The 18,012-nt window shown below is 40.0% G+C and overlaps 1 protein-coding gene and 1 pseudogene across 1 annotated transcript; one reads left to right on the forward strand and one right to left on the reverse strand.

The window, feature by feature from the left end:
* The first annotated feature begins 594 nt into the window (after positions 1-594).
* On the forward strand, positions 595-4,619 carry LOC131779927 (tyrosinase-like; annotated as a pseudogene).
* A 647-nt stretch (positions 4,620-5,266) lies between these two features.
* Positions 5,267-16,593, reverse strand: LOC131779909 (hemicentin-1). The gene is made up of 16 exons (XM_066171719.1): positions 16,467-16,593; positions 14,803-14,877; positions 13,777-14,207; positions 13,163-13,316; positions 11,863-12,108; positions 11,156-11,401; positions 10,800-11,045; positions 10,161-10,406; positions 9,539-9,740; positions 9,203-9,431; positions 8,763-8,931; positions 8,174-8,320; positions 7,900-8,046; positions 7,298-7,414; positions 6,503-6,616; positions 5,267-5,681 (listed from the first exon to the last, which is right to left on the reverse strand). Exons 2-16 carry the CDS (start codon positions 14,855-14,857, stop codon positions 5,539-5,541), a joined length of 2,892 nt encoding a protein of 963 aa, XP_066027816.1. The 5' UTR covers positions 14,858-14,877; positions 16,467-16,593; the 3' UTR covers positions 5,267-5,538.
* Positions 16,594-18,012: the final 1,419 nt, after the last annotated feature.

The following is an 18,012-nucleotide window of genomic DNA, read 5'->3' on the forward strand; positions in this document are numbered from 1 at the left end:
AAAACAACCTTACAGGCAAATGTGACCGCGATTTCACAAATTTTCTGGAATTATTGCAACGTCAGTTGAATAGTTTCTCGCATCGAGGTAAGATACCCTCCTCTGGCTCCCACGAGGCTTCGTAGGGCAAATAGCCCTTCCATTGCACCAAGCATTCTACCTAATTAAATGAAAAGCAAAAAATACAAATACAAACTAGTTAAGTTTATGATTATTGACTTAAGGCAGATCCAGCGATACTAATAGTTCCTCTGCTCCAACCTGCAAATTCGAGGTTCGGTGAACAACAACTCCCTTTTGCAAAATAGATGAACCTTGACAAAGGCTGACTCGTGCCCTTATTGGCTTGAATTACTAAGTAGACGATGACAAACCTTGATATTGAGTGCTTAACGCTTGACAGAAGATAATCAAGTCTAAGTTGACGTTGGAAAGGCTGGAGTCTATTTGAGAAAACCAAGTTTCAGGTAAAGAGATCCACACAGGTAACTGGAAAACTTTATTTCTTGCTTTTTCCTCGCTTAGCGTTTTTCCTTTCATGCTTCCCGGAAAGTTGAACCAGTTATCTCGGATAATCATTTGATAAAGACTCATAGTAGAATGTAAAGTTTCAGCTGAAAAGAAACAAGACTTGAAATTCAGTTGATAACACTAAATTACCCAGTTATACTCTCCCACCGACGCAGCACCACAGTTTCTTTAGAAACCTAATCCCCATATTCATGTGTTATAATGTTCGTTACCAAATAAATTTATATCGAGAAAGTTAGAAAAAGGAAATGAGGAAAAATAAATTGAGCTTGTCAGTATTTAACCTATTCTTGATCTGTTGTCAAAAGTGGCCAATATGACAACTATTTTAATTGTACAAGTCAAAATAAGTCATGTTTTAACTCATACTCGGACAAATATCACCTTCGTGTCACTCTGATCACGTAGGCTGATAGCTGAGTTTTCGCAGAACTTTTTTATTGATTCATATAGGGCAATTTAATTATTTGGACTTGTGCATCTTAAGACAGAACAGTACGCAAACTGAGCAAGACAACTTCTTTAGGTAAGGGATTTCTCTGTGTTTAAGAAAACATTACTAGTTGCAACATTAATAATTCGGTAATTTTTAGCGAGTTAAAATCAGACACTAGGTTTCCCCTATTCAGAGCGTTTGCATAGTGCAGCCTAGCTTTTTATACCTTGTTGGGACAAAATCAGCAGCTCCCATTTGGTTCTTAGAAGGACCAAATTGAGAGAAATTTTCAAAAGATTGAGAATTATCGGGGCTAATTCAGAGGTTGAAGGGGTCTAAATGGTACTCTTTGGACCTGTTTTGGTTGAACGGGCAAAATTAGCCCTCGAAACATTAGGGCTAATTTGCCCTTTGGGCTCAATTTGCCTCTTTTTAATTTTACAGTGTAGGAGTCGACCATTTTGGATTCCCGGAGCGTACACTATTAACAAAGAAGGCATCCATCCTTCTTTGGTTTAGGTTAGTTTTGCAACCGCTGATAGGTCCACTGTTATCTCTTTATGAATTCGTCGCACTTTGTTACTAAGTAATAATCTTAACAGCGAAATATTTTTTCAGTGTAGACCTAAAAAAAATTTGTAAATTAAAGTGAGTAAACTAATTACATTTCATTTCAGGGTTGGATCATTGGTCAGGAGCGAAATTTGTATCCAGCATCGAGTGTTTAACATCTCTCCTCACAGGATATTTTTGAAAATACAACTCAAAGACTTTCTGGGCGATTACAAAGGTACGAGTCATAAGAAGTATTTGCGTCAACATGCTACTAAGCCTTTGGATGAATTCATAATTATTTTGTAGGTTGATTTTTATTTAATATTATGACATCGAAACGTGTATCACTTGAGACGCAACACAGTTTTAAGCAAAAATGACAAATTATCTCAGTACTTCTCACCTTATTTTCATCTTAGTTTTTCTGAATCGTTATCACTTATTTAAAATAAATTGATCAAAGTGGTTCTCTACACTCCTCAAAGACCAACGTCCCAAACAGTATGTAGCGATGAATGACACCAGTAAAAGACCATTTAAATTTTCTACTCTAATCTTAAACAGGAAATAGCCTGACCTCTTATAAAATATATTCTTTAGAGGTATAAAAAGATAAATTGAAACAATCAAATCCTCCTTTGTCACTGTCTCAATAGCCAGTCAAGTTGAGGAGGCGATCGAAAAGTCCATCTGCTATTTATTATTCTACAAATTGTTTACTAAAAAAAAAGCAAATTTTCCCTTTTACCATTCAGTACTACCAAATCTTTTATACATATATTTTTACATTTATAAAACATTGAGAAAATTTTCCTATCGGCTGACCGAACTATTTACTTCTATTGGTTTCCCGGCGTAATAACTTACGCGGGATGTTGGGAGAACACGAGAAAGGTTTGAAGATCTCGAGCCAGAGATTTTGAAAACCTTTTTGCGTGTTCTTCCAGCGCCGCGCGTGGGCTATTTCGAGGTTTGTTACTTTTATAAAATAGGCTTAAAAAAATACAGGAAAATGTTTCAATCCTCTATGGGTTTACCGGCGCAATAAACGATCGGTTTTTGACCAATCAGGGCGCGTGCAGCATCTCAGTTATTTCATAACTTCAAATTGTTTACTCATGTCGATCATGGAAAATGGATACTTAGAGATCATCTTATAATGGGTGCCGACGACGGTGTTTACAGATCGTAAACGGCAAGGTCCGAGGATTTGTTTAGTTGTACTGTCTACTGCTGACAAATTGTGATGCCAATCAGGGATAACTCTCGCTTAGGGAAAATGTCCATATTCACTTACTAGTCGGTGCGTTTTGCTTTAATGTTCAGCGTATTAGCGAAATAAAATTGTACTGAAAGTTGTAAAAGCCGCCTAAAGAAAAACCCGAGAATTCGATCGCAGCAGTATTTAATATATTTAACATTTGTTTGGGTTATGATTGATTTTGTCCTTTTCTTGGCAGTGCAGGATGATTATGGTCCAGATATGTTTCCTCGTGGTTCTCGTATTATTTAACCTTACAAGCTCCAGTTCTCAAGAAAATATCACTGATAGTGAACGATTCAGCAAAGCAAATGCAACCGCTTGCGAGGAAGGAAGGTACGTGTTGAACAAATGCGAAGAACGCTGTGAATGCCGGGATGGCAAGCTTATGAACTGTTATCGCGTTAGGAAGGAATTCACTAAAATGGACATTAACTCAAGACGCCGCTTTCTTCGCACATACAAAATGGCTTCTAATCATGCTCTCTTCCGACGTAGCTTTGAAAAAGTCGTCGCTTATCATACAAATACCTCCCACCAACTTCTTCACCAAACTCCATTCATCTTCCTTCCGTGACATAGATGGTGGCTGGTCACATTTGAAAACCTCCGTAGAATAAATTGCCGGGTGACTATTCCCTACTGGGACTGGAGCCAAGTTGCTTGTCACTGGTGGAGAGAGTCTGGTGACGAAGACATCTGGAACCCAGGGGATCATGGACTGGGTGGAGATGGGAACCCATTCGCTAACTTCTGCGTTGAAACTGGGCCTTTTAGTAAGGATAGATGGCAACTGCTGAGATCCGTAGGGGGAGGGTGTTTGAAAAGAGTTTTCTCCTACGAATGCCTGACCGGTAGCACGCATCACGTGAAGAGAACTTTAGCTCAGCCAGTAGAAGAGTTCTTCAAATTTGAGGAAACAATACGCTATGTTTATCTTTATGAAATTCACGAGTTCATCGGTGGAACGATGCTCGAGTCGACGACATCTGCCAACGCCCCTGAAGTAGTTTTACATCATTCGTTTCTAGACAAGCTCTGGCTTCAATGGCAGAAGAAAGGCAGTGACTATAAATATGTTTACTTCTCGAAAAGTCGTCGCAAACTTCCTCAATCAGAGTATTACGCCTGGCAGTGGTTGGACTCGAACAATCTTCCAGATCAAGTCAAAGTTCTGTACGAAGATTGGTGACACGGCACAGAGTGCTCCAGCATTCTCCTACATTCTCGAAAAGCATAAGTACTTATTGACCGAGAGGGTCAGACGGAAAAATATACGGCTCGAGGTCATAACCTACGGACCGAAATCCGTGTGTCATGACCGAGAGCCAAATATTTTCCCGTCTCGCCCGATCAATCTAAGTCAATAAGCATTTTATCATATGACCAATATGAGCTGAAAATTTCTTAACTTTATTTCAACCCAAAGCAGGGCTTTCCTTTTTTTTTTCTTCGAGTCAGACCGGCTCACGTCAACCCACCCGACCCCACACAAGTTACCATTCATTATGGTTTCCATGGCATTGCGCGTGCGGGCCATACGGTCATGTGATAGGAACTTTCATCTGACAGGTAATGAAATGGAGGCAAAAAAATGGTTACAAAGATACCAAGCAGAAGTACAATTTACATTAAAAAGACGGATTTTTCTACGGCCGCATTCGCTAGCGGGTCACCATTGTGGATCTATTTTCCTTTTAAATCTTTACATTCTTAAATTAGCCTGAATATTCTCTAAACCATTCTCCATATATTTCATTTAAAACTGATAAGGAGAATATATTTAGCAATCAAGAGCTTCATAAGTCTGCAATCGTATTCTCTATTATTTTGACCTTAATGGGGATACTGTATGGAGAAATTAGCTGCTAATCACTAACATGGGTTAAAGGGTTGACATATGATGGGGGGATAGGTCTCTTCCTTGAACTGAAGTAAGTAAAGGTTACCGACAGATTCTATGTAACAGGGGTTGACTATCGGACTGGAAAAATATGAAGATCTAAGGTTCGATTCGTAAGAGATGTCCCAACTTCGAGACAAGTCAAACTTGTTTCTGCATCGGATAGCGAGGCTCAAAACTTGCCATCTCTATTAATCCATTCTAGTTTACTTGGATTGGCAAAGGTGTATCGTTATCAAGTATCTGACTGGTTCCACTACCGAGTGACTGACTGACCGACAGACCAACTTACCAAGCGATACCTCGCTTACCCACTCGCTTACCCACTCGCTTTAAATGTGGAGTAAACTCCAACCCCTCCAACCCCCCCCCCCCCTTCCCCCATCTTCCCCCTTCTAAATCGTCCAACTCTAACCTACGCATTCTTCTACCTTTGACATCCTCCCTTTCTTTCCTACAAACTCGGTCTGTTTATCCACTGCAATTTACATTTACCTTAAGATGAAAAATCCACCAAACAAACATAGCACAAAAATGTATCATCTTTTTAGCGACAATGGTGATATCCTTTTACTCCTCATTCGTAAAAACAAAACAAATGTCTTTTATTAACTTCACAATTAATTCCTCTTACGGTATTCATGTGCGCGCAAGATATTTTCAAGTTGATCGGTAAGGAGTAAACAACTAAAATTAACATTATGAAATGGAGTATTTCATCGTTTAGTGCTTCTAGTAATCTTTCAAACGGATATCAGTAGAACCTTGAAAATCACAGCAGATAACCGTTTCCCAGAGAATATCAACTGATATTTTCTTGTTGTTTCTTGTGGTTCAATTTCAATCAATGTTTCAACGTCCCCATGGGTACACTTTACCATGTACAACGTTACCAGGATGACGGTTTCCATGAATATTTGGCCAAACATTATCATTGCCAAAATCCCCAGCAGGACTGCCACCACCACACAAACCGCAGCTCTTAGGGCAGTTCTCTGAAGGATAAAGATTGTTTGGGGCGATTATCAATCAAGATAAATTTGTTTTAGCTCTACCACCCTTGCATTTTAAACCACATTCAGAGGCAAAATTTAAGGTTTCTTTTCTATTTCCACATTTAAAAAGATAACCCGAGCATACTTTGAGTTCTGGGAATTCTTCTCCATTGATCGTACCACCTAAAGGTCAGAGCTGAAACTCTAACTCACGAGCGGCAGAAAAAGGCTCTATAGCCACTGAAGGAAAAACGTAGACGCTATGCAGCAAGTGAAGTTAGCCGCGCAGACGTAGTTACAAGACTCTAGCTGCTATACTTGCTGTAGAGCCTGCCACTCTAAGATCAGCCTGTTCGGTCTTAGCTGGCTCTGCAAGTCAACCGCAGACCGACTAACCGCAGGAGCTAATTCATCGTCGCACAACAAGCATTTTAATGGCTTTGTTGGGATTTTGTCGAAGGGATTTTAGCTGAATAGATACACGGAGATTTTTTCCGCAGCGTCTTGGTAATCGGTAAGAGATTTTTCTACCGAGATAATGAAAGGTGATGTTAACTTCGTTTCAATGTTTCACTGTCAAAACCTTTCCTGAGTTCTCAAAGTCACAAGTAACATTTTTACGCTTTATGGTCCTTCGTCGAGAGGCGGCAACTAAGAGAGTCAACCAGAGCTAGTAAGCTTTAATCTTAACTGATTGAGAAAATTTTTAATAACTGTCGGTTTATGCCCCCCTATTCAAGTAATAATTTCCTGTCGTGGATCCTCTTCTATGATCATGGCCCACAAATTTACTCGCCTTTTTTTTTTATCTAAATACCTACGTTTTACTCGGCGATGGCGACATCCTCTCAAACGAACAAAAGAGTAGCATCTGGGAAATGCATCCTTGCAATCTCCTGTAGCTGGACACTGACGACAGCTCCTCTGGCACATCTCTGGATAAGAGTGTATTTAGAATCACTTTAGAGCGCTTTTGATTGAGTGTCAAAAACGCAGAACTAAATTACATTTAATTGCGACGGTTGATGAGAAGGAAGATACCTTTAAGAGCTAATGAGAAATGAGAGTTAAAACGACTAAACTGCCTTGGTTCTATTTTTGCATCTGATTGATTAAGAGAGTGGCGTAAGTTTTCTGAACTAATCACAAAGCGAAGTAAAGCAAAACCGATGCAATCTCGGGTCACTTTCGACACTCCACTCAAAATAAATATTGCTCTAGTAACGGGGTTGGTGGGCGTCAAATTACACTGGAGTAAACCGCCCTCATTTACTGACTGAGCTCTTGGAAAATTCTGACCCATTAGGCTAATATTAGGCTGATTTTAGGCTAACATGCAGCTTACAGCCTACATAAGGTCGATAATCGTCAGGAGATGCGTATTATAAGGGAATCTCTGTGACATTACACGTATGAGCGGACAGATCACGTGAAGGTGAGTTGAGAGATGTCTTTGGCAGAGCGGCCCAAGACAGATACAGATAAAGAATCATTTCACGGCATATCCTGGGGTGAGGAATCACGAGATTCCAGCTCCCTGGAGACACCAGTAGATCATGGATTGCTTAAATCAAGCAAGAGTTGATTGAGCGTGGCAGAAAAATACCTACACTAACCTTTTAGTGTTGCTATTCGGCCTCCTGATGGGAAAATGAACCTGCATTTCCTTTTGTTTTCTCTCGCTTGTGACCACCAAGGACAAACATAAGGATCGCTATCTTGACATGGATCCACTAGATAGAAAAAGGGAAAAACTGGTTACCTTTTTCAGAACAACCTCTCATTTTAACGTTACGCCCTACAACGAGCAAATTTTCTAAATGAAAACAAGAGCGCTATAGCCAGTAACGCGAGAAAAAGAAAAATACAAGTTCTTCTGGATGGAAAATTAAATAGTTGGCGTCATTATCCTAAACTTGGAAGGCTTAGAAAATAAATGAGTCTCTACTTAGGCTGATAATTTTGTATCAGAACTCTGTTCATTGTCTTTAGAAGATTTTTGTGAGTTTTTATTTTATCATCTCCTGTAAGGCCGCTCCGACTTTAGAAACCATAAACAAATTTTGCAACCGGAAGGTAGTGTAAAGTATTTCTTCTCAGAAAGTACCGCTGGCTGTTACTTCTAATTGTCCAGCTAGCACAAAAAATGCAGATTTTTGAAAGTAAGACAGCCATACAAATCCAAACATTTTGTATCAGTTAAACGCAATTTGCTCACCACGACATCGTCGACAGCTCTTAGGGCAGATGTCCCACAGAGGAAACCTCTTACCCACGTAAAACGTATCCGACGGTTGAGCCGTTTTCCAACAGTTTCCTGAGGCAGCCGTAATTGGACAATTTTCCTCCTTATCCTCGCACAGTTCTTTAAGAGTAGGCGATGAAAAAAGTAAAAAAAAAAACCACACACACACACAAAGTAGTTAGTATTAAGAAAACAGAGAAAGAGACTGACTTTAAATAACTTTCAAACGATAAACAATGGTACATACTTTGTCCTGGACAGAGCTCGTCATTGCAGTGTTTCTTTTGTTTCCTCAAATTAAGACTGTTTTCCGGACAAGTCCTTGTGCGAACTTGGACTCCGCCACCACAAGTCTTACTACAGGCTCCGTAGGATCCCCATTCACCGCAATCACCTATGATGAACTAAGTCTATGAGATACCAGGACTAGAGCTCTTAAAAACTATAAGGAATTGTCGTGGAGATCTAAGAAATCACACCACTGATGAGCAGTTTTGAAGGGTCTGTCTGACAAGTTGTGAGCAGTACTGATATGAACAAATCAAGTTTATCGCTTTGTGTTCTTGCCAAGTTTTGAGGCAGAAGAGAAACTAGGCGATTGAAGATCATCACACTATGTCCTGATCCATGACAGAACATTTACAGCCAAGTCGAGTTTGACGATTGCTACGTGTAGGATTGGAAGTTTAAGGAAAGATCACCTTAATAGACTAGGACCTTCAACCCCCTCAACCCCCTGGGCCCCGCATTATCTTGTTTTTTTTTTTTGTTAAAAGGCATTAATTACAACTTTTTCTATGTTTTCTTTTCTCAAAGTCAGCGTCTGCCAAACTTACCAATATCTTGCTCGTCGCAAGCCAGATTTATCACATTCTCTAGTTTGGAGAACATCTCGTTGACTCCAAAAACTTTTAGAACATAGCTAGAATTGCTGGCGATTTTTCCAAGTTCGTGCTCACGGAATCCATATCCAGCTCCAACGGCAATCCTTCTCACTTTGGCCTCCTGCGTTATACAGATATACATTTTACAAACGACAGTGATGACTTTTACAACCAAGTTTGCTTATTACAAATAGAATTGCATATTGCTTTTGCTTTGCTGCGTTCTGTGACTGCTCTTGAAAACTTGCATGATTTTCCCAACCGATCACATGCAAAACTAAAGCCAATGGAGACCTGGTCACCCGTGCTTCCCCTTGCTTGACTTTTTATCGAATTACACAAGCGCAATTTAACACAACCAAGATAACAATTAGAACATGACATTTACTCACATCTAAAGGAGGAACTACCCGAGCGAGAGGCTTGTTTCCTTCGTATGTAGTTCCATGTGTAAGCACAATCAATACATTTGGTTTATCTGGTCTGTCGCCACTATCTTCCCAGCCAAAAAGATCTTGCGCTGCTAGTTCCAGGGCTCTATCTGTTCTTGAACCTCCTCGAATGTGCGGCAGGCTATTAGCTTTAGACTTCACCGCAGAAATTGTTTGGTTATCACTAAATCTGGAAATATGAGAGAACCCTTTCACTCGCAACACGTATCTTTACTCCAGGAGTAAGATAGCCACAAACTATAGAGTAAATATCTTTGAGAAAGAGCCTCCACAGACCTGTGCCAAGTGTGTGCCTCCCAGCTGTAAAGGAGGATCGCCATATGCGTTCCTGCTCCAGAGATCTGAAGTCTATCAGCCAGTCGAATTAAATATTGCCGCACTAAATCGTAACCTGCAGGACTTATTCTATCCGAGGAGTCAATTATGACGGCGATATCGAGATGTTCTTTACAAGGTTTCGGCGGAGAAGTTGCAGGAGCTATGAGATTTATAAGCAAAAGATCGAGAACAAGATTTTAAGTTGCAAGATTGGTGCATAGAGTGGTGAATTGTTGTCATTTGATTTAATGATATGAGTTTTGGTGTGATGACATAGAAAGTGATGTGATGTTGTATAACGTGGCGTGTTGTTATGTTGGTTAGATGTGATCTGATTTGTTTGACGTAACGTGAATCGACGCGATGCGATACTTACACCTTATTCGATAGTTTAACATATAATACGTGCGGATATTTTGCGACATGCGCAGTATTATTACGAGCCCCGTACGGGTTAGGAATAGCATGACCAATGGACAGAATTTCCGCTCGTTTACATGGGTGTCATTAATGAACCTTTAAAAAAAAGTTTTGTGACACAATTTGTAGTTCATGTCTGGTATAATGGTAAAGTACTTACACTGGACATCAAGATTAGCGCTAGCATTTACAGAAGGCTTAACTCCATTCTCTGCCGAACACCAGTATTTTCCAGATTGAGTTCTGTTTGTTCTAAAACTCAGTGTGTCTCCTTCAGCCACGGTTTTCCCATCTTTAGTCCACGTCATCTTTGGAGTTGGGTTCCCAGTGGCAGCGCACTGGAAGGTTAGCATGTCTCCTTCAGCAACAATCTTGTCCGGTGGCTTGAGGATTATACTCGGGGGGTCTAAAAATGTGAAAACAGAAATCTAAAACAATACTTCTTGCAATCTTTTCTAATCGTTATGACCTTGTCCAGCGTTGTTTGGTTTTGAAGTTATACTTGATTCCTTGATTTCTGTTAATTAAAGAAGGGATAATGAAAAAAATAATCAAGGAAAAGCACACTGGCTTGCATAAAGCTCTAAATCTTACTTGAATAAACTTCTTCACCTGAGTTACATAAAGATGCGATCAGCATATTGCTTTTCTATCTGTTACTAAGACAGATGACTTTCTTTGCACATCAAGAAAGACAGTTAGGTTGCACCAATCGTACTTTTTTTTCTACATGTCTCATTAGTACTGTTATGAAATTTCTTTGAGGAAACACTTTTCCTTAGATTCTTTACCAACTTACATTGTACATCTAGATTGACAGTTGTATTGATAGTTTCACCAAGTCCATTCGTGGCCAAACACCAATATTTTCCAGAATCATTCCAACTAGTTTCAAAGCTGAAGGTGTGTCCTTCAGCCACAGATTTTCCATCTTTCATCCACGTTATAGTTGGTGTTGGGTTCCCAGTGGCAGTGCAATGAAAAGTTGCATTCGTTCCCTCAATAACAGTTTGATTTGTTGGTGTTGAATCAAAGCTTGGTGGAACTGAGATATAATACACAAAGCATGAAAAAAGTGAACAACAAAACAGTTAGTAAAAATAGGTCAAGTATTGGACCACAAGTAACAATTGCTATAATGTTACCTGTACTTACATTGGACATCAAGATTGGCGCTAGCATTGACAGCAGATTTCACCCCATTCTCTGCAGAACACCAGTACTTTCCAGATTGGGTTCTATTGGTTTTAAAACTCAGTGTGTCTCCTTCAGCCATAGTTATTCCATCTTTAGTCCACGTTATCTTTGGAGATGGATTACCAGCGCCAGCACACTGGAAGGTTAGCAATTTTCCCTCGGTAACAATCTTATCCTCTGGCTTGAGGATAATACTCGGGGAGTCTAACAATGTGAAAAGAGAAGTCTAAAACAAGTCGTACATTTGATAACCAAAGGCGCAACATGTATATCTTCAACAATTCAGCGCAAAATAATCAATTCTTTATTTCGACCTTAACCAACGTTGTTTGGTTTTGACTTTACACTAGACTCCTTGATGTTTGATAATTTGAGAAGGGATAATGAACAAAAAATAAGCAAGGAAACAGAACACTGCCGTGTATAAAGCTTGTGTTTCCTTGGTATAATTTTGATATTTTAAGACACCAATCTTATTTAAATAAACATCTTCACCGGAGTTACATAAATATGTGATCTTCATATTGCTTTTCTATCTGTTACTAAAATAGATGAGATTTTAGCATATCCGGAAGGACACTCATGTTAAGTCAAGGTATTTCATTAGTGTTGTTATAATGTTTCTTTTAGGAAACACTTTTCCTTAGTTTCTCTACCAAACTTACATTGTACATCAAGATTGACAGTTGTATTGATAGTGTCACCAAGTCCATTCGTGGCCAAACACCAATATTTTCCGGAATCATTTCTACTGGTTTCAAAGCTGAGAGTGTGTCCTTCTGCCACAAATTTTCCATCTTTCATCCACGTTATAGTTGGTGTTGGGTTCCCAGTGGCAGTGCAATGGAAAGTTGTATTCGTTCCCTCAATAACAGTTTGATTTGTTGGTCTCGAAGCAAAGCTTAGTGGAACTGAAATATAATACACAAAGCATGAAAAAGTGCATAACAAACCAGTTAGTAAAAAGATGTCAAGCATTGGACCACAAACATTGGACGTCTAGATTGGCGCTGGCATTGACAACAGCTTTTACTCCGTTCTCTGCCGAACACTAGTATTCCCCAGATTGAGTTCTGTTGGTTTCAAAATTCAGTGTGTCTCTTTCACCCACAGCCTTCCCATCTTTAGTCCATGTTATCTTTAGAGTTGGGTTCCCAGTGGCAAAACAATGGAAGGACGTTACAAATTTACCCTCGGTAATAATTTTGTCCGTTGGCTTGGCGATGATACTCGGTGAGACTAAAAAAAATGATTTAGAGAAATATAAAGCAAATGGAACATTTTGGAGTCAAGTCAAGATTTGTGCATCTTCAAAAATTGAGCGTAAATCAACTTTTAATTTCTATTATTTTCTAACCTTTTCAATCTAAGCTATCCTTGTTTGCTTTGGGCTTAATACTCGACTCCTTGATGTTTGCTAATTTCAGACGCGATAATAAAAAAAAAAATTAACAAGGGAACCGAACACTGCCGAGTATAGAGCTCGTGAAACTTGAAAATCAGATAGGTCACCATTCTCACTTAACCCTTTAAGTCCCAAGATCTGAATCTTAATTCTCCCCTCTAGCTGCAACACATCTTCTTGTAAATTAGTTACAAGAATTTTGTGTTGGATCAAGATAACACCCTTCAACTGATTAGTTGAGTATTCTTATTACCTGTGTGTAGGTTAATATATGGATATTATTGGCAGAAGTTACATACTAATCTCTTCTAGGAGTGAAAGGCTTAACTACTTCTTCACCAGTGTTACATAAATATGTGATTTGCATGGGGGTTGAGTGATCGCGGTATCGAACGGCTCTGACGCCTTGTGTGTATTTCCGTCTGTGAGAACGATAAGGAAATTTGGAGATTCTGGACGATCTCCATTTTCCGGGACGAAATGAGTAACAGAATTTCCTGAACTGCTGTACCCAGGTTCCTGTAACGGTGCAGCTGAGGAACAGCTGAGGAATGACTTACCATTAGCGATTTGGCTGATGTTTTCTAAGTGCTTATGAAGACTTTTGAAGCTGTCCACCATTATCACTTTATTCTTGTCACCTGTGATGGCTTCAAGTTCCAATTGGTTTATATTAGGACCTATGCCAACAGCAACACGATGGATATTTGTTACCTTTGGAGGTAATAAACATGAGACATTTCAGATGATGTGAGATTTTACCCAAACAGGGTGGGGTTAGGGGTGGGGAAGGGGGGGGGGAAGAGTGGCCTTATCGTCAGTTCTGGATGAGATATCTGGCTTTTAGCGTCCCGGGGAGGGGGAATTAAGAGATTGTTATCTCACAAAATGTGAGGGTAAATTTATCCGAAGCATTCGGAATGATATGAACGAAACAAAACACTTTAGAGGGGAAGGGGGGGGGGGCGGGAATTGAACGACAGAACATTTACGCATCGCCAAGTAGTTTTCTAAATGTAAAAAAAAATAATGGCGGGAAATTTGCTCCACCCCACTCCTCCCATCATGATCACTTTTGTTCCCAGATCCTCTCATTCTCTTCCCCTGATATCGCATCTCAGAGAAGTGGTATAAATACAAAGACTTAGCTCATTAACTAGGGTAACTTAGCTACCTTGCATCCCTGTATCGCGGTATCGAACGGCTCTGACGCCTTGTGTGTATTTCCGTCTGTAAGAAGGATAAGGACATTTGGAGATTCTGGACGATCTCCATTTTCCGGGACGAAAACATTCTCACAAACCATCCTCAAGGCTCTATCAGTTCGTGTGGGCGCGCCAAGTTTGTCTGTTTTCTTCATTTCCTGAATGAGCTGACTCCAAGCCTCCAGGCTGTAGTATTTTGTATCAGTGAAGTTCACGCGAATTTCAGCGTAATTGGCAAATGTGACAATTGCAAAGTGAGTTGTATTTTCACCAACATCAAACTTGCCGATGAACTTCTCGACGGAAGTTAGCATCCTTTTATAGTTGTTTCCTCCTATGCTCCTCGTGCGGTCAATGACGATAGCCACGTCTAGTGCCACTGAAGGGTCAGGCGAAAAAGCTTATGAAAGGTAATACAAAATATTAAAAAAATGTTCAATGAAGTACCGGGAGACGCGGTTACTCAATGGTCAGAGCGCTGAGCCCCGTGTTGAGAGGTCTGGGTTCGAGACCAGTATGTTCTCCAACAAAACATTTTATTTTCACAGTGCCTCTAACACAGCAGTATAAATGGGTACGATAGCAAGTCATCAGGGAGGTATTGTGTTCAATTCAACATAACACAATTAATTTCCACAATGCCATCATCTTGTTATAATCCCTCTCTGGAGTTCAGATTAAAATGTTAATAATTTCAAATTTTACGAATCTTCTCAAAAAAACACGACAGTTTCCTCAGTTTCAGGTAGCCAATTTAATATCGATAGGATTCTAGCTGAATGAGGATAGTTTGAATTTCACTCTTTGATCGCTATGCAGTTACGTCCTGATTGTCTGAACAACCGATCGCCTATATCACCATACCATCCGACCCTTCCCACCAATCTAACGACCGACGGACCTACCCACTGACAGACCAACTGACTCAACCACAAAAATAGTGCAAGGAGGCAATATAACTGAACGTCAGTCGTTCTTGTATAAAATTATTTTACCGTGCAATGGTGTAAGAATCATGGCCATTAACGCCCAAAGCCACAAGTCAGTCATGGTGCACCTGTCACTTTTCTCTGTAAAAAAAAGAACCAAATCATTTTGGTGTAAGGAAGGTTATCATTTTTCGGACCTGTCCATGGGACCAACCGGCCAAACCGTTCAAGCTGACGACTCGAAAGGTATTTTTCGAGCGCTTGGAGGTTTTCCAGATTTCACGCAGTGTCGCGACATTTTTAGCTTACGCCAAAGATTATGCTGTGAAAGAGGGATAACTCCAATTCTTACTTATCTACAATCTTAATGAGCAGTACGTAGCCAAATCCTAAGTAATCACATCCGTCAGGTTCCTGTGACCCCCCTTCCTTCCCCTTTTTTTTTTTTTTTAATATAAATTGATAACACACAAATCATATGATGAAAGGTGAATGCGAAGAATCTGCATGGTTTAAATACTTTCCAGTGTGAGAAACTTTCTTTGATGGTCTTTCTTGTAACGTAAATGCGAGCCCGCTGATACACAAGAAAAAGCAGCGGTGTAAACTACATAAGAGAAAACGCGCGGAAATTCGTAACTATGACTCCCCCACCCCTCCCCCTCTCCTCATCATAAATTCCAGCGGCTTCGTGATGCAGAATTATCCACTGCGTTAAGGGAAATCTCTGCGGAGCGCTGGTTCGACAATCAATAGGACTGTATCTTTCCCATTTTTTGCGTTTGTTTGCGATGCATACAATATCCAAACTTTCTACATTCAATCGTCCACAAATCTTCTGTTACAAGATAGTGATTCTATTTATCTGCTATTACAACGGTAATACACGCATAAACTACGTAAAACCAAGATTGACATTACTTATTCGTGATTTACTAAAATCCCAAGCTATATCCTGTCAACTTGATTTTAACAGCTGTTTCCCATCACACGCCGATCAATACTTCTGTAATTTACACCCGCACGCACGCACTATTTGCTGCACGAATGACACATCACGCAATGTCAAAGGATGTTCCAACCCAAACGCGCACTTACAATTTCCTTAGGCAATTCCTTAGCTAATTATTTCAGACCATTATTGATTTTCTATATCACGAACATTCTTACCACAAGTCTGCCATTATCGTGCTACACCTAAATCTGAAGTAACCCAACTGTCATCAAACCCTTAGCTTAATTACTAACTTAGAAAATAAAGTCATGCGGTTCTAACGACACTTCCTTAACAGGGTTCATCTGATCATTATTCTTTATAAAAGCCATCAAACTAACTTTATTTTTGTACCACATCACAATCACCCTTCATCACATTTTTCATTTGAGCTCGTCGCTAAATACTTTCCGTTTCTCCTTGCTCCCTTTGATCGGGAAGACAGCGTGACAAACCAGAATGACGGCTTAGTCTAGACATTTCGGACAAGTCTCTGTTTCAACAGTCCCTTAAATTCTCATTCTTTATCGATATTTCTTCTACATTTTTTTCGATACATTCAGAGATAGGTTATATCTTATATAAAACGCGGTAGGAGATATCAAGCTGATTTCAGTGACGGCTCATCACGGAATCATCCAAAACGGTGGACAAACACGTATCGTTGAACGCTGTTCTCATGGAAGTAAGTTTTGAAGTTAGAGAAAATATTGGACCAAGGGCAAATTTTAGTTACCTTTTAAAAGGATCCTTGAAGTTATCTTGCACCTGTAAGGAGTTTATCACTGTATTTATTCCCCTGAATACAACATCAGAGGAAACTGCATTTACAGTAAATTGTTTGATGGATTGGGCGAGGTAGGAGATGAATAAAGGGTGATGACAGGAAAAAACATCAGCACTCATAGATCACTTTCCGTTGGAGGAGGGGGGGTGGGGGTCTATGCTTGGTCGTGAAGGGGAAAGTGACAAAGTTAAAGTTGATAAAAAAAATTAACCGCTAAAGAGCACGATCGTGCTTGATTTAATTCGTAATAGCTGCCTTTTCAAAGAGCTAAATGTTCTTACCAATCACCCCGGGCCATCAACAGTCTTCAGTCAGAAGTTTAAGTTTTTAACCTAATTTTTGTAAGCGCTTTTAAATTCGCATTCCCAAACCCGGAGCAAAGTAAGTCCCTTGCCCTTTCCTTTCTGTTATCATCTGTACGAGTGACTGGGCCGAGACAGCAAGCACACTCTCTTTGTTCCAGATTTTTCGCCCAAGAGCTGATAATGGCAGCCATCTGATCCTTTATCCTCTCTGTACTTTCTGATTTTCTTCAACCCTAACATCAGTATACATATTCTCCCTACTGTTCTTTATACATTTCCTTGGGTGCCGACAAGGAGAATCTGTTTAACAATCAAGACCTTAGTTTGTAACCTTAATGTTTGATTCAGGGATGATATTGTAAGGAGAAATTAGATGCTAGTCACTCCTGAGGGTTTAATGGTGTATTCGCGTCCCTCTACTTGACGGAAAACATTGCCTAGTTCCAAAGATTCTTTATTTCGCCGTGATTACCCGTTTCGTTTGAGTCACCTGGAAAGGGCGAAAAAGTAACTCCTTGTTGCAATTACGTCATCGAGGTAAATTGGCCTTAAGGGCTGAGAGGCCGTGGAATAAATCTCCAAGCAGGCAGGGTGGCCAGCTCTGAGTAGTGGTCGCTGTCCTGCAACTGGGCGGTATAGTAGAACAATTACCCAGCGGACAGTGTAAAGTAGTCGTTTCGTAATAACCTAGTCTTCTTACACCTCCACCCCTATTTACTTTTGAGAATGTTCAAAGCACCATTGGAAATACAACTGCGATGGAAGGTAACCAACGCTAAAGGAAGAGGGATCACCTTAACGATATGCTCTGAGGACAGACGAGTAACCTGCAATCATGCGTTGCTTTGATATGACAGAGGAAGAAATACACTGTAGCGCGAAAATTGGAACTAAACCATCGATTTTTGCGCTCCTACCAAATAAAAAACGATTGATCGCACGCGAAGGTTTAGCTGTAAGGGCGTCTGTGGTGTATGGAGTTAGTGTGATATGTCACTTATAGCTTTTAAACTCGCTTATAGTGTCTCATAGTAGCGGGGTAACAAGCCTGTTTCTTCAAAGGGTAGAGCAATTAAAAAAAAAAATCTTTCTTAACAAGATGGTAATTTAAAGACGGTAGCTCCGATGCAAGATCGAACACTAGGATCAATTAGGGAGACCCTCGTAGCAATAAGGACACCAACGCTTGA

Source organism: Pocillopora verrucosa, chromosome 9, assembly GCF_036669915.1.
Source record: "Pocillopora verrucosa isolate sample1 chromosome 9, ASM3666991v2, whole genome shotgun sequence".
NCBI classification, from domain to species: Eukaryota; Metazoa; Cnidaria; class Anthozoa; order Scleractinia; family Pocilloporidae; genus Pocillopora; species Pocillopora verrucosa.